Source organism: Rhizopus delemar, genomic scaffold (assembly GCF_000149305.1).
Source record: "Rhizopus delemar RA 99-880 supercont3.32 genomic scaffold, whole genome shotgun sequence".
In the NCBI taxonomy this organism is placed as follows: domain Eukaryota; kingdom Fungi; phylum Mucoromycota; class Mucoromycetes; order Mucorales; family Rhizopodaceae; genus Rhizopus; species Rhizopus delemar.
The window spans coordinates 1-26,845 of record NW_027137858.1 but is presented as its reverse complement, the minus strand read 5'-3'; the positions used below and the strand labels follow the sequence as shown (position 1 = coordinate 26,845).

General features: G+C 36.8%; 9 protein-coding genes across 9 annotated transcripts; 3 read left to right on the top strand and 6 right to left on the bottom strand.

The window, feature by feature from the left end:
• Window positions 1–1,144: 1,144 nt before the first annotated feature.
• Window positions 1,145–5,923, bottom strand: RO3G_17287 (uncharacterized protein; the record flags this gene model as incomplete). Its single annotated transcript, XM_067671871.1, has 1 exon — window positions 1,145–5,923. The coding sequence occupies one exon, from the start codon at window positions 5,921–5,923 to the stop codon at window positions 1,145–1,147; it is 4,779 nt and encodes a 1,592-aa protein (XP_067527972.1).
• A 1,379-nt stretch (window positions 5,924–7,302) lies between these two features.
• RO3G_17286 (uncharacterized protein) lies at window positions 7,303–8,288 on the top strand (the record flags this gene model as incomplete). The annotated part of the gene is made up of 2 exons (XM_067671870.1): window positions 7,303–8,134; window positions 8,278–8,288. 2 exons carry the CDS (start codon window positions 7,303–7,305, stop codon window positions 8,286–8,288), a joined length of 843 nt encoding a protein of 280 aa, XP_067527971.1.
• A 1,778-nt stretch (window positions 8,289–10,066) lies between these two features.
• On the bottom strand, window positions 10,067–11,098 carry RO3G_17285 (uncharacterized protein; the record flags this gene model as incomplete). Its single annotated transcript, XM_067671869.1, has 1 exon — window positions 10,067–11,098. The coding sequence occupies one exon, from the start codon at window positions 11,096–11,098 to the stop codon at window positions 10,067–10,069; it is 1,032 nt and encodes a 343-aa protein (XP_067527970.1).
• A 487-nt stretch (window positions 11,099–11,585) lies between these two features.
• Window positions 11,586–12,143, bottom strand: RO3G_17284 (uncharacterized protein; the record flags this gene model as incomplete). The annotated part of the gene is made up of 1 exon (XM_067671868.1): window positions 11,586–12,143. The coding sequence occupies one exon, from the start codon at window positions 12,141–12,143 to the stop codon at window positions 11,586–11,588; it is 558 nt and encodes a 185-aa protein (XP_067527969.1).
• Window positions 12,144–15,898: 3,755 nt separating this feature from the next.
• Window positions 15,899–17,575, bottom strand: RO3G_17283 (uncharacterized protein; the record flags this gene model as incomplete). The annotated part of the gene is made up of 3 exons (XM_067671867.1): window positions 15,899–16,724; window positions 16,803–17,366; window positions 17,463–17,575. 3 exons carry the CDS (start codon window positions 17,573–17,575, stop codon window positions 15,899–15,901), a joined length of 1,503 nt encoding a protein of 500 aa, XP_067527968.1.
• Window positions 17,576–18,584: 1,009 nt separating this feature from the next.
• RO3G_17282 (uncharacterized protein) lies at window positions 18,585–18,984 on the top strand (the record flags this gene model as incomplete). The annotated part of the gene is made up of 2 exons (XM_067671866.1): window positions 18,585–18,678; window positions 18,731–18,984. 2 exons carry the CDS (start codon window positions 18,585–18,587, stop codon window positions 18,982–18,984), a joined length of 348 nt encoding a protein of 115 aa, XP_067527967.1.
• A 329-nt stretch (window positions 18,985–19,313) lies between these two features.
• RO3G_17281 (uncharacterized protein) lies at window positions 19,314–20,362 on the top strand (the record flags this gene model as incomplete). The annotated part of the gene is made up of 5 exons (XM_067671865.1): window positions 19,314–19,508; window positions 19,685–19,739; window positions 19,873–19,896; window positions 19,959–20,179; window positions 20,321–20,362. The coding sequence occupies 5 exons, from the start codon at window positions 19,314–19,316 to the stop codon at window positions 20,360–20,362; spliced, it is 537 nt and encodes a 178-aa protein (XP_067527966.1).
• A 2,136-nt stretch (window positions 20,363–22,498) lies between these two features.
• RO3G_17280 (uncharacterized protein) lies at window positions 22,499–23,182 on the bottom strand (the record flags this gene model as incomplete). The annotated part of the gene is made up of 1 exon (XM_067671864.1): window positions 22,499–23,182. One exon carries the CDS (start codon window positions 23,180–23,182, stop codon window positions 22,499–22,501), a length of 684 nt encoding a protein of 227 aa, XP_067527965.1.
• A 1,740-nt stretch (window positions 23,183–24,922) lies between these two features.
• Window positions 24,923–26,026, bottom strand: RO3G_17279 (uncharacterized protein; the record flags this gene model as incomplete). Its single annotated transcript, XM_067671863.1, has 1 exon — window positions 24,923–26,026. One exon carries the CDS (start codon window positions 26,024–26,026, stop codon window positions 24,923–24,925), a length of 1,104 nt encoding a protein of 367 aa, XP_067527964.1.
• Window positions 26,027–26,845: the final 819 nt, after the last annotated feature.

Below are 26,845 nucleotides of genomic sequence, written 5' to 3'. Positions count from 1 at the left end.
TTTAAAGTATGTTGGGATACGACATAGGGATTGGATAATCTGTGTTCAATACCCGAATGTTTAATCATTTGTTCTATGACTTCAGCAATGAATTCTTTACCATTATCACTTTGTATGATTTTTGGAAAACCGATTAGACAAAAGATATTTACCAGTTCTTTGGCAACTGTAATCGCACTTTTATCACGCAAAGGTCTTAATACTGTAAACCTTGAAAAAAGATCTACCAGTACAAGGAAGAAACTATTGCCTTGAGAAGAGGTGATATTGAATGATCCGAGATCAACCGCAAAGTGATCTCCAGGAGCATCAGGGAGTATGCTACGAGGTGAATGATATCCATGTTTACCAATATTAAACAATCGGCATTTAGGACAATTTTTAACAATATCTAAGGCATCATCCTTGAGATTATTCCAATGTAATTGTGTGTTAACTCGTAAGAATAAAAAGACTTTAAAATTCAACGAGACTGAAAAAATTCTATATTTTTATTTAATATTGTAATATCTGGTATTTATATTCTTTTCATGGAGGCTTAATTAATTATAACTGAAGATCTATCGTGAATAAACTTTAATGTAAAGATCTGTTCCAGGTTATGCAAGTGGGCTGTTTTATAATTATTTCTTAAGTAGATTTGTTTTTATGTCGCATTGCATCCGGAGTTATATTAAAAACTTGCATTGAGTTAAAGGAGTGGAATTAGTTATGACCGAATAATAGAGAAAAGACTGTAATAAATCTTTGTAAAGCATTCACTACTCTAATTTCTTATAAATTGAATATGAATCATGTTTAAAGTATGTTGGAATACGACATTGCCCCCTTCCAGGTCATAACTACTTCTGGATTTAGATTCATGAGTGTTCAATTGTAAAGAAGAGTGTAAGTGAAGTTCTCTGTTGCGTAATATTGAGCAAAGCAATATGTTACGGCAATAATGTAATTCGTAAGTGCATGTTATAAGAATGTATAGGTAGCAACATGTGAAAGGTTTTTTATGTTGACGATTCTACTTGTGAATGAACTGTGGATAGAATGTAAATTGACATTGTAGATTGGATTATTGGAAGTTTTTGAATTATTGAAAGGTAGCGTAAGGCGTTGAGATAATACGTAATAAGATGAATTGCAGTCACGGTTAATTTCTTGCTCTTTTACGGCTTGAATTGTCATGAGTTTTTCTTGGTCTTTTTTCACTTGAATTAGGTTCAACATTATGTTGTCCATTTCGACGATTCCAGTATTTTAGTATCGGTCTGTTGTCGTGAAAGTGTTTTTCAGGTTCCCAAGTATCATCTTTCGCATCATAGCCTTTCCAACGTACCAAGTATAACCAGTTACCAGGAGTGCCTTTGTGGTCAATTACGGCTTCGACATCATATACCTCAGATTGTTCTTCTGATATTACTTTGATATGCGAAGATGGAATATTTCGAGGTAAAAGTGCGCCAGTACCATCAACTAGGATATAGCTTCCTCCTTGGTTCTTTCTGACAATTGTATAATTTCCAATGTAGAGTGGATCTGTTTTTGCAGTTCGGTTTATATTCTTGATCATGACTTGACTACCAGATGGTATTTCCTTGATAATTCGATGAGATTTGTTAAACTTGTTTTCGGCAGCAGTTTGAGAAGTTTTGATTTTCTCGCGAATAGCTGGTAAAACAGTGTTATTAAATTTCGTAATGTGTCCATTAAACTGTTTTCTTGTTTCATTATAGTTTGTAGGAATTGACACGTCACTATAGTCCTTGAATTGATTTGGACGTCTAGCAAACATCAGTGAAAATGGTCTTGTGTCGTGTAAGGCAGTTGGCGTGTTATTTAGAGCTTCTTGGGTACTATCAAGGTATAAGTCCCAGTCATCATTCTTGCCTTGAAGTCTTTTATATATTATATTCTTTGTCTTTCCAACCCAACGTTCTGCAATACCATTGCTTCGAGGGTGATATGCTGTTATAAGACGATGATCGATACCAGAAACTTCAGTGTATTTGCGGATGATATCATTGACATATTCAGTTCCATTGTCGCTTTGGATAATTTTTGGACGACCGAAAAGTGATAATATGCTTCTTAATGCGAGTGCGATGGTATGTGAAGATTTATCAGGCATTGCTTTGAGTACGCAAAATCTTGTGAATACGTCTACTACAACTAGAATGTAATTGTTTCCTTGAATTGATGTAGTCATAGGTCCGGCAGTATCGATACAGATATGATCCCAGGGTGCATCAGCATAGATTGACGATAATGGATGATATCCATGTTTGGCAACATTAAACTTTTGACAATCAGGGCAGCTGTTGATACAATCTAATGCATCTTGCTTTAAGTTTGTCCAATGGATTCCTTCACTGTGTAGAGTGGTAACCATTGCTTGTGAGCCTCTGTGTCCTTCAAGATGGGTTTTGAGTAATAATTCTTGCCGTTCTTCTGGTGCTGGGGTTACAAGATCATCAGGCATCATCATGCGAGTAGTCATATTTGTGTTTTTGGAATTAGCTACTTGAGGTGTGATCCAGGTTTTATGTTGGTTTTTATCCCCCACCAGCGTTCTTTCGGATTCGAAAAGACGCGATAACATATCTGGTAGTACATTTTGAATACCAGGTCTGTGTATGATTTTGAAGTCATAATCCAATATTGTGTCTAACCATTGTATCATCATAGAATTGGCGACAGGTTGAGTGTGAATGTAAGTAAGGGCCTTGTGATCCGTATAAAGAGTGAACGGATTACCCCATAAAAATGGATGAAACTTCTTGAGAGCGAAAACAATAGCAAGTAGTTCTCGTTTAGTAGTTGAGTAATTTTTTTCAGATGTAGACAAAGCACGGGCCATGAAACCAAGATGACGGATTTGCTTATCAATGATCTGGTAGAGAACAGCACCAATGGAATAATTGCTGGCATCTGTTGCAACATAGAATGGTTCACTGAGATCAGGATGATATAAGACTGGAGCAGAAGCAAGTAGCTGTTTAATTTTTGTGAATGCATCGTCTTGTTCTTGACCCCAAACTTTGCTGGTGAGTTTGCCTTCAAAACGCAATTTATCCAATGGAGCTGTAACTTCGGATAGATTGGGCAAGTATTTCCTAAAGTAGTTTACCAACCCTAAGAAGCGTTGAATATCTTTCCCTGTGGATGGCTTTTCCCAAGAAAGTGCGTTTGTAACCTTGCGTGGATCGAGTCGAGATCCTTTGGCATCAACACAAAAACCAAGTAGGTAAACCGATGTTTGAGCAAAGTGACATTTGTCAACATTCAGGATTAAGTTAACATTGGTGAGCTTCTTGATGACATTTTGTACATGAGTAATATGTTCTTCATAAGATTTAGAAAAAATGATAATATCATCCACAAATGCAAGAGCATGAGGAACATCAGCTAGGATAGAATTGATAACTCTTTGATAACGTGAAGCAATATGCTTGAGACCAAATGGGCAACCTTTGAACATGTATTGTTGACCTTGAAATGTGAAGGTTGTTTTGACACGATCAGGTTTGTATATTTGGAAGCGATGAAAAGCTTGTCGTAAGTCTAAAGTAGTGAAAATAGTTGAACCTTGAAGTTGATCAAAAATTTCATCAATTTTGGGTATAGGTTGTTTATCATTAGATATCAAAATAGAATTCAGCAGACGAGGATCTAGGCATGGTCTATAACCTGTGAGATTCCCTTGTAAATCCTTTTTGGGTGCCAAAGTGAGAGGAGAATTCCATTCTGAACTTGGTGGAGCATATTCAATTACTTCATCTTTTAACCATGTATCAACACATTCTCGCATTACTGGCATCAGTTTGAGTGGAATACGGTAAGGTGATCGATAGGCTGTTTTGTTCTTTTCTGTATCAAGATGAATAATTGATTCAGGTACTGTGCAAAAACTATTCTTTGGTATCTGTGCATTTTGATCGAGATCGGATTTAACTGCCGCCATAAAATTTATTTGTTGATCAGTGGTACCATAAGGGGAATTGTTTGGTTCAGGAGTATCATCGATTTCTTCTTTTGCAGCAGGTTTTTTGTTTGGATGCTTTACAGCTAAATTTGTTATCAAAATATTTAATTTAGGCATCAAATCTAAACCAATGACAGCATCCGTATCAAAGGAAAGCGGAAGAACTTCGAAAATATGCGATGTGTGAATGAGAGTATCATCGTTATCACCATAAATTAAGCTTAAAGCTTTAGAAGTTGTACCGAAACGTTTACTCTTATTATCGTTTGTAGCAAAAACAATAGAACCAGAAACGTTATTATTTATATTAATGTTATTTTTATTAGCAAATGCAATATCTATCGAGCTAAAAGAAGCACCAGAGTCCACAAGGGCAAAGGTGTCGATGTTTTCTATAGTGATAGGTACATACAAAGAATGGTTAGTTTTCACTTCATTCTGTTTGCTAGTTTTTTTCTTACAGTCATAGTTTGTAGGCAAGCTACTAAGATCTATGTCCATACTGCCGTGGCTGTGCTCTTGATCATTCAAGTTGACAGCGGCAGGTGATTGTTTACTTCGATTGTGGGGACCAGAGAAACGAGCAGAACGGAAAGCTTTAGTTGGTCCATTGAACCTCTTGACTTTATCTCTGCTGCATGTAGCTGCATGGTCAGGACTCCATGGTACATTGGCAGAACATTTGTAACAGTTTTTCTTTGTAACTGTTGTTGTTGGAGTGACCTTGGTGGTGACGGTGGCAGTAGTGGCGGTATCAGCAGTGGCAATCCTTTTGAGGACTTTACATTGTTCAGTGGTATGATTACCATTACCATGAACAAGACATCTTGACTTCGGCTTGAATTGAGGTTGGCCTTGCTTGCTTGGACCACTAGCATTCTTTGGATTGTGCATCGACTTTTCAGCACCACTCACAAACGAAATCGGGTTTGACGACGATTGAGTTGTGATGTTACGCTTGGTAACACCAGCAGCCATGGCTTCATCATTGCAAATATTCGAAGAGATCACAGTACGAGCCTTGGCAGACACCTTGCACACAGAGTCTTGCTGATTCAAAGGTAAGTTCAGCAAGGAGCGGGACACTTCCTTATACAAGGCGACAGGTAAAGCACGTTTGAACAAAGCAGCAGTTCTAATATCATCTTGCCATTTTGCTGCACGTCTGATTCTTTGGAATCGGTCAGTAAAAGCCTCGATCGACTCGTTTTGCTGCATTTTGATTGTCAGTAGTTGATCAATATTGTTCAACGTCTGAGCAACATCTTGGGTGGCGTACGTATTGACGATGATCGACCTAGCCTCGTCCCAGTTCAAGCTTCGACCTTTTAGTACTTCATTAAACCAAGATCTTTGGTCTCTATTCATTTTGATGGGAACCAAGCGCATCCAATGTTGATCGATTGCAAGTCCGTTGGAACTTACAATTAGTGCGAATGTGTCCAGAAGGTCTTCTACAGAATCATGGACTTCAACATCCATTCTCCACACATTACCAACCCATTGCCATGTAGGAAGATCATTTGGAATAAAATGATCAAAGCGGTTTGACGACTGGTTAACGGACTGTTGAGTTGTTTCAACCTTGGGTGGCTCACAGTACGTTTGGACTTCCAAAAGATACTTGATGCAACTTGCAATGTGTGATGCTTCATTGCGAAGGCTTTCCAACTGATCCATAGGTAAGTGATTGGATACACCTCTGGCAAACCTTTGGGATACTTCTTGGAGTTGCTGGCGAAGTATAGACAATGCGTCAGTGTTACCAGTGACCAGGGGAATGTCATCAGCTGTCTCCATCATGTCAGCATCGTTTTGGTAAGGTAAAACCGGTTCAGTTGCTTCTTGACTAGATGTAGAGCGGATATCAGCAGGAACCAAAGGGCTAACATCTTGAGCGTTGTTGATGGTGTTGATTTCCATAGGTAAGTTATTTTGAGCGGCCATTTTAGAAAAGTAATAGAGCAATAAAATTTAGAATTCGTTGAAAAAAATGTGTTAACTCGTAAGAATAAAAAGACTTTAAAATTCAACGAGACTGAAAAAATTCTATTTTTATTTAATATTGTAATATCTGGTATTTATATTCTTTTCATGGAGGCTTAATTAATTATAACTGCAGATCTATCGTGAATAAACTTTAATGTAAAGATCTGTTCCAGGTTATGCAAGTGGGCTGTTTTATAATTATTTCTTAAGTAGATTTGTTTTTCATTTATGTCGCATTGCATCCGGAGTTATATTAAAAACTTGCATTGAGTTAAAGGAGTGGAATTAGTTATGACCGAATAATAGAGAAAAGACTGTAATAAATCTTTGTAAAGCATTCACTACTCTGATTTCTTATAAATTGAATATGAATCATGTTTAAAGTATGTTGGGATACGACAATGTATTTACATACCCAAGAACAAGCAAACCCTATGATGATAGGCTGGTTAGAAACTTTACTAGATTTCAACTTTGATGTAATTCACATACAAGGAATTCTCAATCAATTACCAGACTTACTTTCTAGACTTTATGAACCTTGCTTGAATAATGAGTTCATGCTGGGAGGGGGTGATGCTGCGCAAAAAGAAAATAAAAAAGAAAAAAAGGAAATTAAAAATAAAAATCAAAATAAAATAAAAGTTAAAAGACAGACAAACTCTACAGCAAAGAGACACAACTTGATCTATAGTCAGGACAAGAAACTAAATGTGCTAGCTGTGAAAATAAAAAATAAAAAGTTTGCTAATAATCCCACAACTGACTATATGACTCCTCCACCTGAGAAGAGAGCACGTCTACTTGAAGATGCTCATACCTTCGGACACTTCGGTAGTACGAGTATTGTGGAGCAGTTACATTCACAAGGACTTCATTGGAATAATATTTATAAAGATGCTACTGAGACAATCAAATCATGTATTGAATGCCAGAGACACAATATAAGCAAGAAAGGTTATCATCCTTTAAAGAATATTCTTGCATATCTACCATTTGACCATATTGGAATTGATCTGTTAGGACCTTTACCTGTTACGGCAAATGAAAATGTCTATGTCCTTGTGATGATAGATGTATGTACCAGGTACATCATACTGCGTCCATTAAAAAATAAACAAAGTGACACTGTAGCAAAAGAATTAATAAAAATCTTTGGTGACTATGGCATACCTAAAATCATTCAAAGTGATAACGGCAGAGAGTTTAAGAATAGCCTCATGCACTCATTATCCAAGCACCTAGGAATAGATCGCAGATACAGTACAGCCTTTCACAGTCGAGGTAATGGCGTGAGCGAGAGCGCTGTAAAGACGACATTAAACACTATAAGAAAAATGGTTAATTCCAACAGCAATGATTGGGACGATGTATTGCCAATTGTCCAACTAGCGTCGAATTATAAAATAAGACACCGTTCAAAGAGTGCTCCATTTTCTTTGATGTTTGCTCGAAGACTTAATAGCTTTGAGGACTACGATGATCAGAGTATAGCTGATACGATTCCTAATAGACCTGTTACAGAACAAGAGCTGATTGAGAGAACTGATCGCATGTACCAGATTGTGTTTCCTGCCATTCGTGAAAGAACACAGAAGATCATAGAGGAAGCAAGCAAGAGGTTCAATGACAAAAATATGATCATAGATCTTCCGAAGGATACTGCAGTTATGGTTAGATTACCAGGACGGACTAGTAAGCTGTCACCTCTTTATGAAGGGCCTTACATTGTCGTTCGAAAAACTCAAGGTGGTTCCTATGTCTTAAAAGATGAGCAAAATGAACTGTTACATCGTGAATATGTCCCATCAGAACTTAAGGTAGTCTCTATTGACGAAACAGCTATAGAAGATACATACTATGAAGTTGAGGATATTAGAGATCACAGAGGCGGTCCAGGACAAAGAGAATACCTTGTAAAATGGGCTGGTTATGGTGAAAGAGAGAATACGTGGGAAAAAGCATCATCCTTCTCCAGCACAGTACCCATTGATAAATATTGGCTTAAGAGAAAAGAGTTGAAGGAATTAGAGCAAGCACGAAAGCAAAAGATGATAGCTAATGAAAAAGACTACACTAAAAAGACTTCTGCTAGACCTAATGTGACTGAAGAAAACAAGAACCATAAAAGAAAGGACATGGTACAAGATAGCACAGTCCTTAGAAAAAGTAAAAGAATAAGAAACAATAGAAACTAAAAAAAAAAAAAAAAAAAAAAAAAAAAAAAGTTCATGTAGCAGAGCGGCCGCTGACTTCATAAACTTGCTGAGCATCAAGATACATAAATTAACCAATAAGAAAATAACATTTAGTATCTGCATGAATGCCGACCTGACTATTGTCAAGTCTTGGGGAGGATAATGTTGTAAACATAGTTATTTTCTATAAGATATCAGTTGTATTAAAATAAATAACGATACACAAAGATTAAACTATGATTGAACAATTCCACACTTTTCCAAATTTAGAACAATAAGATCAGTATTTGTCATCCTAGCGAGTCTAATCAATTGTCAACCCTAAAAGTAATTAGATCAAAGTTAATTGACTGGTTATTATTTCTATTGTTCAACTTCAGATGCATATATTAGAACATCGACAAGCTTTAGCTTAATCATTGGTTCTTCAGCACGACATCGTTACCGAGTCTATATCTTTTATATCTACGCTCACAAAGAATATAAATAGATGCCAACTTTTTATCCATTAAACGGGGCTCTTTTGCAAGATAAAGAAATCTGCAATAAAGAAGGATTTTAATTTTATATTGCTGCTATTGTTTTTTTGTTTAATTTTTTATTTAATCTTACGATTAAAACAATTGGAAACGTGTTGTTTGGTCGGATGAGACAAAAATCAACAGATTCAACTCGGATGGACGCACCTGGACTTGGATTCGATCCGGAGAAAGCCTAAAATCGCATCATGTGAAGATGACTGTAAAACACGGTGGAGGCAATATCATGCTGTGGAGTGCCATTACTTATGCTGGAGTTGGTTGGATGTGCAAAATCAATGGTAACATGGATAAAACATTGTACAAAGAGATTTTGGAGGATGAACTGGAGCGTACAATTGAGTATGGAACCAATAAGCTAGGGCTAGAAAGACATCAGGTGATCTTCCAGCATGACAATGATCCCAAACATACGACTAAATTAGTAAAAGAATACCTTAAAGAGCAATCCTACAACATCCTGGAGTGGCCTGCACAGTCCTCTGACTTGAATCCAATTGAAAATATGTGGTCATTATTAAAGAGAAGGCTAAATGATTATGAAGCAGCACCAAAAGGCATGAATGAATTATACGAACAAGTAACTAAAGTTGGTATGACTTAATGAAGCCGGAAGAGTGTCAAAAGGTTATAGAAACAATGCCTAAGCGTATAAAACAATGTATCAAGAACAAAGGACGCTGGACTGACTATTAATATCAGATAAATAAACCATTTTGTTTTTTTTCAAAAGTGCCACAAAATTGTCCCAATGCACCGCTTGTTTTGTAGCTCCTCTATCTCCGTTGGCGCTGTTTTAATCTGAATTTGCGTCACATCTTTTGCTTATACATGACTTTGGCTATTGAATGATATACAACAAGGTGTACATTAGCTTAATAACTATGGTTCTACAAGCTCTAGAAGAGAGAATCACGAAACATTGGGACAATTTTGTGGGTCACTGTACTACCGGAAGAGACCAGATGACAAGCTCCGATTCCACCATCTTGACTTGACAGTAAAAGGAGGTGGAGGCAGCGTTATGATGTGGGGTTGTATTACATACAATGGTCCTGGGTATGCTTGTCGTATTTATGATGGAACAATGAAGAAAGAGGATTATGTACATACAGTGGCTACCAAAACCGTTCGCACAAAACGTATTTTTTCCTTTCTGAATCTTTTGTGACCTATTGCGCATAAAAGATACCATATCTAATACATATTTCCTAAGAGTACAAACTCTTGGCTTTCTGATGAAGTATAAAATGTCACCCTATGCGCACCCTAACTCGTACTACGGAGAATCAAAACTCAAAGGCACATTCGAACGGTTTTGGGGCCACATATTTTAAAAGCGAAATGAATTAAAATAAGTTTATTTAATATCCAATATGCAAGCCATCAGCCTCAATAACTGCACGACATCGATCGGGCATACTTTTAATAAACCTTTGGCATTCTTCAGCCGTGATTTGGTACCAAGTGTGTCCTATACGATCCCATAGCTCATGTATACCACATGGAGGGCAGTCATAATTTTTAAACAGCCGTCTTTTAAGTAATTGCCACATGTTTTCAATTGGGTTCAAGTCTGGTGATTGTGGTGGCCATTTCATTACATAAAACTCTTGCTCATTTAGCCATTTTGATACGACTTTAGCTGTATGTTTGGGGTCGTTGTCCTGCATAAAGATAAATTTACTCGTAGATTTTCCACTTTCTTCCATATACCAGGCCAAAGGCTTCATCAAGTCATCTTGTAAAACCTCCAAATAAACGTCCTTTGTCATGTTCTTGCCCACATCCACAATATAGCCTGGACCGTACCAGCTAATGCAGCTCCATACCATTATAGAGCCTCCTCCATGCTTCACTGTCTCACAAACCTGGTGCTTTTTTAACGGTTGGCCTGGCACTTTCCATGCATAAGGCTTCCCGTCGGACCCAAAACGGTTGACTTTGGTTTCGTCAGACCATATGACGTTCATCCAATCGTTTACTGTCCAGTCAATGTGCTGACGAGCCCATTGGAGCCTCTTCTTTCTATTTCTTTCATTAATTAAAGGTTTCTTTGGCCTGACAAATGAGACCAAACCAGCATCTCTTAACGCTCTACGTACAGTATTTACAGAAACTGACTTGCCCAAGTTCTGCTCTAACGACTGCTGTGCTTGTACAGCATTTTCGAGACCATCTACTGTTACAGCACGAACGAGATGCTGCTGTTCCCGCTTAGTGAGCGCTTTTGGCCTACCACCTTTGTCAATTCGAGCAGGCAAGCCTAACTCCAAACGAATTTTATGAACAGTAGAGGATGATACTTTGACTAACTTTGCAATTTTATGATAAGAAAAACCTTGACGAAGGTAAAACTCGATAGTGTTCTTGCGATCTTCTGTTAATGGTTGCATGTTGGGTAATTACTTGGTAGATGTCGAGATGTCGAAATGAGAATGTGCGAATGACAAAGAAAAAAAAGCAAAAAAATAATGCGCAGTGGTGAATTAGTAAGCAGCGAAAGTTCTGGAAGAATTGGAGGGTGCAGTGACTGCGTTTATCGCAATCGAAGAATTCCTCAAGCGTGGCCCCAAAACCGTTCGAATGTGCCTTTGAGTTTTGATTCTCCGTAGTACGAGTTAGGGTGCGCATAGGGTGACATTTTATACTTCATCAGAAAGCCAAGAGTTTGTACTCTTAGGAAATATGTATTAGATATGGTATCTTTTATGCGCAATAGGTCACAAAAGATTCAGAAAGGAAAAAATACGTTTTGTGCGAACGGTTTTGGTAGCCACTGTAATGAGATGGAAATTCTTGATACAAATAATTACGTCCATCATCATGTGTCAAGTTGTATTTGAAAAATCCCATCAAAGTTGAATGAGTGTTGTCCAAAGTTTACTGTATCTCTTCAGCACTTGATTCAGGATCGAAATACACAGGCTGTTCATTCTCTAAATGAATAGCAAGTGAAGTGACCGAGGGGTCCTCTTCATGCATAGCATATTCAAATAATCGCCATACAGCTTCAGTAGGTCCGATATATCTGCTTGTAAGATACATTTCAATCTCATCATTTTCATTTTTTAGATGTACTGTGGTACGGTCAGGGCCTTTATAAACATATTTGTTTATATACTTGATAGCATCAATACTACCACACAATTCAACATTTATGTGTGCTTTGTATTTCTTGGTAAGAAATGGATTGTAAGGTACAACATGTTGATTGGTCAAGTATACAGACATCATTCCATTAGTTTCTTTATCCTTGATTTGAACACGATGAGATCTTCCATCCAGTCGTCTACGATACAAGGGGTATGAGTCCGGCTTAACAGCAGTGGTGGGTTGAAAAGGCTTTGGAAAGCTTTTAGAGCATTTCAAAACACCGTATGCATCAGGAACCATGCATGGACATTTGGGATTGATATTTCCACAAGGGCCATGCATCATTTGTCCAGAGACTAAGTCTAGAAGCTCAGGATCATCATCGGATGGCAGCTCAGCGCAAGTCACTTCATCAATCCTCTCGGGATCACGAAATACGCTATCATCACCTTCAAGAAACAGCAAAAGATGGCAATGAGGCAAGCCTCTTTTTTGGTATTTGTCGTATTTACCTTAATAATTTTCTTAATGTCGTGTGAGATCACTCAAAAGATTCTTCAACTAATAATTTGACTGTATATCATATATAGCCCAAAGTGCTATATACGATAAACAGCCCACACAATTTATACCGTACTACCTCGGACCCTAAATCACATTATTATATTCTAAGACGTAGTTTGTATTGAATGGGCTCGCTCTCTCGTCCTTACTCAATAAAGAGGTTCAAGAGACTCATCGATTTTTCGACTTATTTTATTACTTTTATTAATCGAGAGAAATAACACGCCTATTCCACAGTATTCAATCGTTCGGATTAGACCTTTATAATTGCCAAAAATTTTCTTTTTCTTAAGGTCATGCAAGAATTCACGAAGCTTCAAATTGAACACTCGAGCAACTAAATCGGGACGATCTGCTGCAGTTTGCATTGGCCGCTGATTGCTTGGATCTTTAATGAGCTCATTTGTTATCTCTTCCCATTTTGGATTTGCCGTGAAGGTGATGAAGAAGGTAGGTTTACCAAAATGTCTCACTATAGCCATTGAGTCTTGATAAATTTTTGCCATAAATCTTGGACCTCCTACATAACTACTTGGTAAGATGAACTTGGTGCCAACTGTGCTCAAATCGCTGTTGTCATGGGCTAAAGCATCTGTTAAGCCGTTGTATATGAGATATTTGCAGATAAAAACTTGAGAATTAAAAGGAGATAGTACTTGAAAACTAGTGAATGAGTCTCTATGTAACCTCTTTATTAGATTTCAAGACGCTCGCGAGAACCCATTTAATCAAACTACGCCTTTATATAGGAAATAAAATTATTCAGGGACCGAAGTGAGTTCAAGGTCAATTTTAGTATTGAACTTGAATAATATAAATATTGTATATGGTTAATATTGTAAATGAGTCTTAGAGAATATGTAATATATAATATTATGTATTCAGTACTTGTTATTTTTTATATAAGATTTGAGTAATCTCATACGAATAATAAGTATTTAATGGGGTAAATACGACAGTATACATCTGCCCGTAAATTACTTTGGTTATCTCTGATCCACTCCAATTTATTCTGATCGCAGACAGCCCAAACATCGACAACATATTGCTGAAATAACCTCTTAGACAAAAAAAGACTAGGAAATTCATTTGCTCTGCTATGAAGCCTAAAGCGATAATATGCTCTTTGAGGGAGCCTATTCCTCTGACGCTCAACCTCAACGTTACTATTAGGAAGATTGACAGCTGAAAGTCTCAAACCCCAATGCCATCCATAATCACCACGTGGAAATAACAACACATAATGCAATGGCATGAACGCGGCGTGAGTTTGATTAATTCTTTGGCTGAAGGAAAAGATACGATGCAAGAGGATTCCGGGCCAGGTATTTGTACTACGTGGGATCCAAATATAGCAATCAATGCGCCCGAATTTTCCGGATCGAATGGTGTAACTTTTATGGCCGTTACACGTAAACTCATCTCGTGAATCGCATTACAACGGGAAAAAACTACCTTTGGCGGACTAAAAAAGAGCGATTGTGTGCCCGTTGTTTGTTACGCACAGTCATCCGTTACCTCAAATGATGCAAATAATTTTTCCGCTTTCAATGGTGGTATTTTTGAAGGTGTCACTGTATTACCTGACGAGCTACAGGCCTTCAACGACGAAAAAATTACCTGGCTCACCGTCAACGGTGGTTACGGTGTGATAGCGGACCGGATACTACCCGTATTTAAAACCTATACACAACTGTCGATGCATTTGATGATTCTGCAACGAACAATGATACGTATGAAGAGGCCACAATAGTATTCAGGAGCTATGGGCTTCGAACCACTAAAACGCTACATTGGTTAAGTGTGTCATGTTCTGGTGAAGTAATTTAAAGGCAGCAGTAAAACCTAAAGAATACTTTTTGAGACTGAACTTTAAGACAACCTTAATTGTTAAAAAGAAATCATTACAAAGTCTACTATTTATATTCTTCTATCAATTGGCGGGTAAATGAGTAGCTATGAGCGTAGATTCAATAATTGACATGTTTGATTGAAGAATGATCACTGAATCGATTATGAAAATTTTTAATTCGTTGTTTTATAGATCTTATTGTTCTTTAACTGATCTGGGAGAATTGTTCCGTCTTCATTGAGAGGAAAGATATATTTATATGAAATGCCTCCAGTCAGATCAAAGTTGACTAGGTACCTGATCCATTACTATTCATTTACAGAAATGATGAATAGTAAAGATCATGACTTATTTATTGTTCATGTTTACTTTATAGAATGAATCTAATAGTGATAGTTTTATATAAAAAGAAGAAGAGTATATTTTATTTAATAAAGACTTAAATTATTATCTTTTATCAATTTTAATATACTTCTTTTAGTTGTGATTATTCAATGTCCGTTATAATCAGACTCTGTTCTACAACAAAGTGCTTTAGCAATAAAAATAGAAGCAACGAAAATTGACGAGACTGAGCGATGGTGCTACAGTCCAATGTTTTTATTGAAGAACGATTTGAAGAGTGCTTATATTAGCTCGAGTACGATCTGATGAGATATTTGCAGATAAAAATTTGAGAATTAAAAGGAGATAGTGCTTGAAAAACTAGTGAATAAGTCTCTATGTAACCTCTTTATTAGATTTTAAGACGCTCGCGAGAACCCATTTAATCAAACTACGCCTTTATATAGGAAATAAAATTATTCAGGGACCGAAGTGAGTTCAAGGTCAATTTTAGTATTGAACTTGAATAATATAAATATTGTATATGGTTAATATTGTAAATGAGTCTTAGAGAATATGTAATATATAATATTATGTATCCAGTATTTGTTATTTCTTATATAAGATTTGAGTAATCTCATACGAATAATAAGTATTTAATGGGGTAAATACGACATCTGAGATTAGATAACTAAAGATAGCTACCACCGATATAATTTGACACGCAGAGGAATAATTATATATACTAATCTTATTAACCAACTACTTATGTATGAACAGAGACATATTATTAAACGTAGTTACTAATTATCATAATCAACTCTTATTTAACCCAACCTGTGAACATTTAATCCGGTGCCATAAGACAGTATCTTATTGTCTTGTCAAAACATGACGAATACAGAGCTCTATTGAGAAACATATTCGCTAATATATCATCACCGTGTCGTTGAAGCATTATTATTCTTAGACAGTCAAGCTTTTAAGGATGTAAAGTATAATGTAGGAACGCTTCAGATTTTGTAAGACTTAGTGAATAAGTCACAGCTTTACCGTATCAACATAGTAGACCGTCAGTTTTAGTTGTTCAGTATACGAAGTGGGGGTTTTTTTTACAACATTATAATTCCAGTACAAAGCTTGTTGATGCATATTGAATATGCACATACAAAAAAAAGACATACTCATGTTAAGTATATTGTTCAAGTGTAATGTTTTATTTGTTTCAAAGTATAAAAGTTAGAAGAATATCATAAAAAGTGACCATATTAAAGAAAAATAACATAAAATTTAAACCATATTTAATTCAATAAAGCCATATATTGGTTCTTTAATGATTAGAGAAACCATCGCTTAAGCTTCAACCACGTCGAGGTCTGCCAACAGATCGATTTCCAGCTCTTGGTCTGCCTACTGATCGACGCTCACTTCTAGGCCTACCGATCGAACGAATAGCTGTTGGGCTCGGGGCTCCTGCTTCATCATTATTTGCAGCAATAGAACCTTGAATGCCAGACTGACCCAAACTACTTCGTGCTTCAAGAATACTATCCTGCATTACCTCACCATCTGATTCACCAATAATGCTGTCATTGTCTGATAGTATCGCTTCTTCTTCTGACAATTCCCTAGCATCACGGGCACGACGACGTTCAACCCATGCCTCAAAACGACGAGCATCTCTGGCTGCTATTCTAGCTGACACTGAAGGTGAGTTACCATCAAGACCGCGCGTAAACCAATCCTCAGTTTCTGCAGATCGTTCAGCTGGATTTGAGTTCATTGCCACTTCGCGGATCATGCGCTCAAAACACTGCTTGACATTACCGGCATTCTCGCTCCTCCAAAGATACTCCAAGATGCGCTTGTAGCAATTCTCTTTGGTTCGGTTACGAGGCTTGATGAACGCTTTCAAAGGAGCCCATATACTTTCAATCATGTTGGTATGAATCTTTCCCGATATGGGCAAACCAGAAAATGAGCCTTGGTTACCTTGCACTTGATCTACCGTGGCAAAGTCTAAGGAATGATTGACAACCTGATGCCTGGCAAAGAAGAAGTTTCCGTCATTGTAAGCGCTTGTGTTGTCAAGTATCTCGCCAGTATGTTCGTCACACTCTTCTCTAGGGTGCAGACCGGAATATGCTCTCCATCCATCAGATCTAATGGTTGACCCACGCTGGCAGCTATCATAGATGATGGGCAACAGTGTTGCCGCTGACCGATTAGGGACGGTGCAAAAGAATTTGCGTCCTGCTTCATACCTAGGTCTCAGCTCTTGATCGCCAGTTCGGTGGTCAGTGTATGTATAAAACCGATCTGCCTCATTGATGGGGACCAAGCACTCAACCATACCAAAGACCCAGATGCCTTCTACACGATGACCACGATGGTTTTTTCGCTTGCCAAACTTCGATTCATCTATCTGTATGTGGTGACATCTTACATTAGAGCCTAGTTTATGCTCCTCTTGTCGATTATGGGCATTGTAGTCACTGAGCATCATTAAACGGAGATCATTCGCTAATGAAGTCACAGCAGGACGGCTCATGCCATGGGAATTGCAAATGTTGGTGATGCTTGAGTCTTTTAGATAATCATACATCACCGAAAGAGTGTAGTTTGTCATGCATTTACGATTGTAAAACACCGAGTTGTACGTACAGACGCGAGACTTTCTACCAGGGTGACCAATAGTATCACCATTTTCATCGATGTCAAGACCACCAGCACAGTAGTAAGTGAGCCTTCCATTTTCGGCCCGATTTCTCAAAACGCATACCTTCTGACAGCCATCAATACCACATATACTGGTTCTATCAAACGCGCTGTTCACAGATAAAAGATGGCTGCAAATGAGCATAACAAATTAGTAAAACTAGTCCCCTATCTTAATTCACCGCTTATGACGGTAGTTTACTTACTCCCATGCTCTTTCAGGGCTAACAATAACTTGTGCTTCAAGGATACGGTCACCAGCAGGAGGGACATAAGACCTGTAACGTGAGACTGGATCTATGAAAGATTTACCGTCCATCCACTATATATATATATACAAACTCCGCACGCGGAGTTTGGTATGCTTAATATGGTAATTGGGGCCACAGAACACGATTCCATTATTTTTAAGCGGAGTTTTTTAAGCCAAAATTGGCCAATTGTGAGATCTACTAAGAACAGTCGTTATTTTTCCTTTTTTATCACTTCACTCAAGAGGGATGACAAGTAGAAGGTCATTAAAAAAGTCCGGATCGAGATACGACTTCTGCAGGTCGAGAAAAACAGCTCCAAAAATTAGCAATTGCATGACAAAAAAGCTTGTGAAACGAAAATCGGCAAATTAGCATTCGTGGTGAACAGGTTATGATAATAGATTCTCATTTTGAAGGCGTTGGTTCGATTCCCGGTAGACGCTCAGCAAACATAGTCTACTTTTTGCATTATTTTTGGGTCTAAGTAACTTACTATTTTTTTTGGAAATATCAAAAGTTTTCGGAAAAATCTTATCAGTTCTGTATGGTAAAACGAATCCCCGTTGCGGAGATGTTGTCTATCTATCGGCTGGTTTCGGACAGATAACAAAACATGTAAAAAAGATATAAAAAGGCCGACCATTTCTTTTTTTTTTTCTTTCCTTCATCTTTTTATCAGTTTTATCAATCTCCAATGTCTTCTAACGCTGCTAACAACATGCCAACTCTTGCTTACATCGCAGAAAGAACCATGACGGCTGAATGTACATTGAAGTAAGTTTATTTTTTAACTGGGAGGGAAAGTAATTAAAGGCAACTGGTAAAAGTTATTTGAAGGAGAACGGTGCCTTTTTTTCTTCGCGCAAATGTAAAGAAGGCTCTGAAATGCGCTTGAACCAGTCCAGCCGGGATGGATTCTTTTGGCGATGCGGCTCAACCACCTGTGCGTGTGGGCGTAGCCGCATTTCTTACTTGGATGGATCCTTCTTTCAAGGTCGCAAGTCCATCATCCATCAAACTCTATTAGTAGTGTACCTCTTTTTGCTTCAAGTTCCGAACGGAGCAATATCCACCATGACTGGTCTTAGTCTGCCAACTGTTCATAACATTGTTAAAGACGTCTATCAAGTAATGGAGGCAGATCTTCGAATTGAAGATGTCCAAGTTGGTACGTGGTGCTTTGTTTATACTAGAGTATGTAATTAATAAATCATACTTAGGTGGGGTTGATAGTGCTGGACAGCCTATTGTCGTAGAGATAGATGAAAGCAAGTTTGGCAAGAGAAAGTACAACAAGGGGAAGAGAGTCGATGGTGTTTGGGTTGTTGGAGGCGTAGAGCGTACGCCCGAACGTAAGGTGTTCTTGCTGACGGTACCTAACCGCAACCAAAATACCTTGAAGCCCATAATCGATACTTTTGTTAAGGATGGTAACGATTACAATATGTATATGCTAGATGATCAGTGTACCTAACCCTTGTTGACAGGCTCACATGTCATGGTAGACTGTTGGAAAGGATATAAAGGGATCGACAGCGATCCAAGCCGAAGTCTTATTGTTCAAACAGTCAATCATTCCAAAACGTTTCGCGATCCAAAGACAGGTGCCTGCACAAACACCATTGAAGGTACGTACTTCTATAGATCATAGAATCCTTAAACGATGCTAACAACCAGCTATTAGGCACTTGGAATGGTATCAAACGAGGAGTGACCAGCCGTCATCGCACAGCATCGATGATGCCATGGAAATTAGTGGAGTTCATCTGGCGAAGAAAACATGCTGACAATCACTGGAAGACAATGCTTGCTTGTTTTTCGCAAGTGTCATTCACCAGAGCAGGTATTGCCAACCAAGGCCCATTGGTATCTTTGCTGACAACCGTCCTAGAAGATGCCACTGGTGATCAGGGCGATGAAGAGCCATTTATTTTTATCTCAGATGAAGATTCCAATAGCGAATCTGACGGAAATGATACCTCTGCACCTACTACGCCCGTAAAAAAACTCCGAACTGCTTAAAATAAACAAATAAAATTTTCATTGATAACCATAAAAATCAGGGCTTATAGCGCCTATTTTCTTTCCCCATTTATTTCCGCATATTACCATTTTTGAAAATAAAGGTTACATCATCTAAAAATAGACGATCCAGGCTTTCAAATGATGTATAGAACACGTCTGTACGCTCAAGTTTAGCTCCGCTACAGCCTTCCAAAACGATGGACGGTAAATCTTTCATTTAGCCCGTGAGACTACTTGACCAGATACTCGACCTCCTCTACGGGGAGTGGCATTGTTGTTGGAAGTGACGGAAGCAGATGAATTGGAGCGAGGCATAATAAGAATATAAAAAATAAAGATGAAAAAAAGAAAAGTCATGCCAGTTTATATAGTTGTTCGAGCGGAAAAAAAATTTGTTGCTTCACGTATGAGATATTCCAATAGCACATGGTTACAACTCGGAAATTAGTACACATGGTTACAAGTCGGAAGTTAGTGCTCGTGGTCACAACTCGGAAATCAATGCTCGTGGTTACAACTCGGAAATTAGTGCTCGTGGTCACAACTCGGAAATTAGTGCTCGTGGTCACAACTCGGAAATTAGTGCTCGTGGTCACAACTCGGAAGTCAATACTCATGGTTACAGCTCGGAATTAGTATTCGTGGTTAGGCTTCATTGCTTGTACGCACGTCGTTGTTACATTCACATATTAATACACCCGGATATAGCTTTAAGCAAGGCTATTGAAGCTTGTTTTGCACCAATAGGGTGCAGGATTACCAAATACATAATACGCTGAGTATAGCTTTCAAGTGCAGTCAGTAGCCAATCCGTTACCACGCCATAACCATTCTTGACGGTGAGCCAAATAATTTTTTCGTCTTTGAAGGACCGTAGCTCGTCGGGTAATACAGTGACACCTTTCAAAATACCACCATTGAAAGCGGAAAAATTATTTACATCGTTTGTGATATTGGATGCTTGTGTGCAACCAACAGCGGGCACGCAATCTCACTTTTTTAGTCCGCCAAAGGTAGTTTTTTTCTGTTGTAATGCGATTTACGAGCTGAGTTTAAGTGTGACGGTTATAAAAGTTACACCATTCGATCCGGAAAATTCGGGCGCATCGATTGCTATAATTGGATTTTACGTAGGTCAATTACCCGGTCCGGAATCTCCTTGCACCATATCTTTTCCTTCAGCCCAGTCTTGATATAAAGGTAATAGTAGCTTGATATGAGCTTTAACAGTGATACAATGAAGATATTTGGCTTCAAGGGACTCGACTTGTTGTTGATGTTTAGTAAAATAGTAATAGTAATAAAAGAGATTTGCGTTGAATGATATTTATTTAAAAATAATCAAAAGTAAAGTATGTCAGAAGTAAGTTTGTCAAAAGTAAGTGAATTAATTGTTTTTATAGTTTTTATGAATTTTATAACATGCTTTAAATTTAAAGCATGCCTTGATTTTAATGCACCTTTTAATTTTTGTGCCTTGCATTAATTTTTATGTACCTTCGGGTCAAAATTTATAATCTGCATCCTTACACTAGTTTACAGTTGAAAGTCCAAAAGAGATAATTGTGTTACATTGTAATGATTTGGTTTATAGTAGTTTCTCTGTTTGGGAGTGTTGAGTTAAGGTATAAATAAACAGATTTGGGTGTAATTGATATAAGAGTTGCTTTTATATGAGTCAGATTTGGCTTGATTCGCTTGTTATAGTGACCACCAGATCTTATAAAGTAGATCAGACTGTTTTGATAAAGGTAAAATAAAAAAAAAAAAAGATAAAAAGATAAATAAAAGGGGGTTTTACAATGAAGTATGATAGCTTCAAGGGACTTCTTGTTCTTGATGTTAAATAAAATAAGAGATAATTTGCCTCTTTAAAAGAATATTTATTTGATAAAAAGAAAAAGTAAAATAAGAAGTGAAGTAAGTAAGAAGTTAATAAGAAGTGAAGTATTTTTGTGATTATTATTTGGAGTTATTTATATGTTTTTGGATTTTATGCTTTTGTTCTGTTTTTGGTATTTTGGGTGGTTGTTATAACATAAGAGGCGGTTGTTGTATAGTGTAAGGTGGTCGTTGCAAATTGTTGTGAAATCTTTATATTTCAGGGTTTAGATAGGATTGAGGTAAGTTGTTAATATAATATATCGTGTTTTGAAGAAGGTGTTGAATATAATTTATATCCAAAGAAGTAAAATTGAATAGATGTATGTTTGAGTGTAAGTGACCACCAGATCTTATTAAGTTGATCAGACTTGAATTGAATAAAAAGAATAAAGGTAAAGTAAAGATAAAATAAAAGGGATTTACAATGAAATATAAGTTTCAAGGGATTATTGGTTCTTCCTATTTATACAAATAAAATAAAGAGATATTTGGATTCAAAGGATATTTATTGTGATAAAGTAAGGTAATGTAAAATAATAGGTAAGATAATAGGATAAGATAATAATAATAATTGAAATATTTATAAAAAGATACTGATATTTATATGTTTTTTGATTTTCATATTTTTATGCTGTTTTTGGTTTTTCTTTTGTTTTCTTCTTTTTTTTGTTGTCCTTGAATTCCTTTGCTATTAGCATAGTGTTATTTTGTAGTATGGTTGGTTTAGTTTGAGTGTTTTAGAGAAGTTTTTCTTGAAATTTTTAAAGTAAGGTACTGTAGTGACCACCAGATCTTTTAATTAAGATCAAATAAAGGTAAAGATAAAAAAAATAAAGGGATCAGGAACTTTTTATGAGAAGGTTGCCTGTTTATTGAATAAAATATATAAAATAAAAAAATGTGAGTAGAACTGTACTGTCCTTTTTCTTCATCTAAATAGTTGGGATATTTATATTGTTAAATTTTTTTTTTTTTTCTTTTTGACTTTTTTCATTTTTTTGACTTCTTTCATTTTCTTGACTTTTTTCATTTTTTTGACTTTTTTCATTTTTTTGACCTTTCTCATTTTTTGACTTTTTTCATTTTTTGACTTCTTTGTCACAGATCGTCGGACCACGGGAAGAATCGTCCTCGATTCTTGACCAAGCGTCTGTTTGTTTGATTTTTAAAGATAAGGCACGGAAGAGACTATAACCAGGTACAATTGTTTTAAGGGCTGTTTGTTTTGCTGCTATGTAAATGGTTACTGATTCTGGAGTAGGCTTTGGCCTTCTGAACTTGAAGTGGGCCCATCGCGATACATTTAATGATATAAGTTCACAAAGAGAGTCCTTTAGTTCTTGCAAACGTTCAATTTCTCTTATAGCCGCCTTATATTGTTCATATTGGTTTTGAATAAGCGCTTCAATGTTCATTAACAATTCAAAATCATCTTCTATTTCCCAATTGGCTTCTTGGTCTTCCTGATTATGTCCTTCTAACATTGCCTTGATTCCCTCTACAGTGTAAATTGCATATTCTTCCCTTGTAAATGTGATACCATCGATTTCATATGTAAGATTCGTAGGTCCAATATTACAATCTTCCCACATTATTAAAAAATCGTTCATTACTGTTAAAGCTGCTTCATAGCCTTGTTCTTGATATACCTTCTTGATGTAAGTATCCATATCCATGGAAAATGCATTGTTGTTCTGGTTAACCATTGATACGGGGACTTGTTCGTTTGTTTTGTTCATTGAAATAAAATATAGCTTTTCCATTTTTTTTTTCCTCTATTTATATACTTTTTTTTTTTGTATTGCTGATTGATACTAGTCACATGTTGTTTCATCTTAATGAAATAACTCCTTTGCTTGTTCATCTAATTTGGTCATAACATGTCTCAGGTTTTCTTGACACCATTGCACTTTTGGTAACAGGTACGGTTTCATTCTGTTTCCGTGTACCCTTCTTAATTTGGTATCTTCTGGATTCATGCTCTTGATGTGATACGTGCCTTTGCCTAATATGTGTTGTACAACATAAGGTCCTTCCCACTTGTCTTGTAACTTTGCTGACCAAGATGTGGATAAGTAATCTTTATAGATGAGTACCAAGTCTCCTAGTCTAAATGGAGGTTTCAGTTCTTTGCGTTCATCTAATATCTTGTTTTCTATCTGCTTCTTCTGTGATTCTTGCGTTTGGCGTATATTTTGCGCTGCAACTTTTCTTATGTTACTGAGATTATGTATTTGATGGATTGTCCTATGTTTCAGAATGGCTTCAAACTTTGGTGAATTTCGTTCGTATATATGATAGTCCATGTCAAATGGCGTTTTTGGTTCGTAACCGTAGAGTAGGAAGAATGGCGTTTGTTGTGTAGATGCTTGTTTAATTGTTCGATAAGCGAAAAGTGCCGCTGGTAAATATTGATCCCAGTCTTCTTTTTCGTCCACACTTCTTTTCTGTAATATTTGTCCTAACGTTCTGTTGAAACGTTCTATCAACCCGTTACTTTGTGGGCTATAAGGTGTAGTTGTTTTATGAATAATTGAATATGTTCTGCAAACTTGCTGTAAAAGCTTGCTGATAAACGGCTTGCCATTATCGGAAATTATAATAGTTGGACATCCATGTCTACATATGATCTCTTCGTATAAGAACAGTGAAATTTCGGAAGCTGTTTGAAAACGGATAGGTCTAGCTTCAACGTATTTGGTGAGGTAGTCAATTGCTGCGATAATATATCGATATCCAGCTCTAGACGCTTGTACATGCTTAACATCTAATGCTATTCGATCAAAAGGTTTTGTAGATACTGGCACAGGGTATAATTCTTCATTCAGAGATTTCTTTCCATACTTTTGACATCTATGACATTTCTTTACGTATTCCATTATATCTTTAGTCATGTTGTCCCAGTAATAACGTGATGCTATTTTGTGCAATGTGTTGTTATAAGCCATGTGTCCACCTAGAGGATGCTGATGGTATGTATACATGATTTCTTCTGCTTCTTGTTTATTCATTACTTTCCGTATAATACCATTTTCAGTATTATAACGATAAAGTGTGTTTTGGTATATGGTGAACTTGTGTGCTTCTTTTTGTAGGTATTTTGCTTGCTTCTTTGAAATACCTTCTGGCAATTTCAAGTCTTGTAAATATTGTTTCAGCATGTCTATTTGTTTTTGTTCCATTTTTTTTTTGTTGAATAAAGTTTTTGTGTTACTAATCGTTATTTGTGATACTGTATCTATTGTTTGATGTTTCAGGGTTCTTTTTGATAATGTGATGTATTCTAAATTTGTAAAATTTCCATTTTTCTAATCTCGGTGTTTTCGGTTGTATGAAAATTTTCGTTTTCTGAAATTTGGGGGCCGTGCTCCTCGAATGATTTTTTTTTTTGTTTTGTGTTGTTTTTGGATTTTTGTTGTTTTAGGTATCATCTTCCCTCCCATCCTCCTATTGATGAATAGTAATATATATGTTGGTAATAATAGTTGTAAAGTTATAGTCGTCTAATATCCTAGTCTTGACAAGAAATCTGCACTTTCATTGACACGTCCAGGTCGATACTTGATATCAAAGTCGTACTCTGACAATGTGACAATCCATCGTGCGATAAGTCCGGTGGGGTTTGGTGTTTTCAGTAAACCAGTTAAGGCTGAATGATCAGTAATGATCATAAATTTCTTTCCATGTAAATAAGGTCGAAACAGTTTTACAGCCCAAATGACGGCTAAGCATTCTAGTTTTGTAGGTGCGTAGTTAGCCTCGTTTGGCTTGAGACCTCGACTTGCAAATACAACCGGATGTTCTTTTCCATCTTCATCTAACTGTGACAATACACATCCTAGTCCTAATTTTGATGCGTCCGTTACTAAAATGAACTCCTTGTTGAAGTCTGGTCTTGCTAATACAGGTGCTGTGGTTAGCAACTTTTTGAGTGTTTCGAATGATTCTGTTGTTTGTTGTGTCCACGGGATCTTCTTCTTTGTTTTCGTCTGGTCGTGCAAAGGTCTAGCTATCGCTGCGAAATCCTTAATGAAACGTCTATAGTATGATGCAATTCCTAAGAATGACCTGACTTGAGTTGTAGTTGTTGGTTGTGGATATTCGACTATCTTCTTTATCTTTTCTGGATCTGTATGTATACCATCTTTGGTTACGATATATCCAAAAAATTTTAAATGATCTTTAAAGAAAAAGCATTTTTCCGGGTTGAGCTTCAGGTTTGCTGTTTCTACACACTGGAATACTAGTTCTAAGTGTTGGAGATGTTCTTGATCGTTGTTTGAGTATACATTTAAGTCGTCGATATAAGCTACTAGGCATTTATTGATCAATGGTCGAAAACATAGATCTATCAATCTTTGGAAAGTGGCTGGAGAGTTTACTAAACCCATAGGTAAGGTATTGTAATGATATGTTCCAAATTTGGTAGTAAATGCTGTCAGCTCTTTGCTTGATTCGTCTAAGGGTACTTGATGAAATCCAGCTCGCATGTCAAGTGCTGAGAACACTTTGGCTTTTCCTAGCGTATCTAATAGATCGTCTATTCTTGGTAAAGGATATGCATCCTTCTTTGTTACTGTGTTGAGCTTTCGGTAGTCGATTACCATTCTATATTCACCGTTTTTCTTCTTTACTAAGATAACTGGCGCAGCCCAAGGACTATTTGATGGGGATATTACTCCTAACTTGCAATACTTGTCCAATTCCTTTTGAAGATATTCCGCTTCTAAGGGGCTGATTCGATATGGTCTATGGCTGATTGGCATTGTATCTTCTTGTATAATAATCTTGTGATTTATAACGTCTGTTCGTCCTATGGTATCATTATTCCAATCGAATACATGATCGTATCTACTGAGTAGAGCTCGCAGTTGCTTTCGAATGTCAGATGGTAATTCTCCTATTTCCAGTTTTTCATATAATGCAGTATCCAACAGTTTATGTTTCGTTTTGTGCTTGTTTCTAATATCACTAGTTCCTATTGTACATAGATCGTGATTCGTTTGTAAAGTATAGGCTGATATGACTTTATCTCGATGTAAATTGTATCGTTCTAATATTCCTAGCTCTTCTTCTGGTTCTACGATAATTACTTCATTGGTGCGATTAAAGGGTCGTATTTCAACTGTCCGCTTATTCACAATTAGGGTAGAACATGTATCAAAGTATCCGCTAGCATTATTTAGCTTAGGGTGAGTTGTTTCAAAGTGATAAATCAAATCGGGTATTTCTTTTTCTGGTTTGTCCAATGTTAAGGTCATCGATGAGTTAGCTGGTATTGTTAATCCGGATGCTGTAGCTTGTATGAAGTGAGATTTTTTGAAATTTGTTATAATAACTTTCTCTTTTGTTCCATCTTCTAATACTAATAGAGACTGATTTTCTTTTTCATCATCTGTTATTTCCTCTTCAGTGTCATTTTCTGA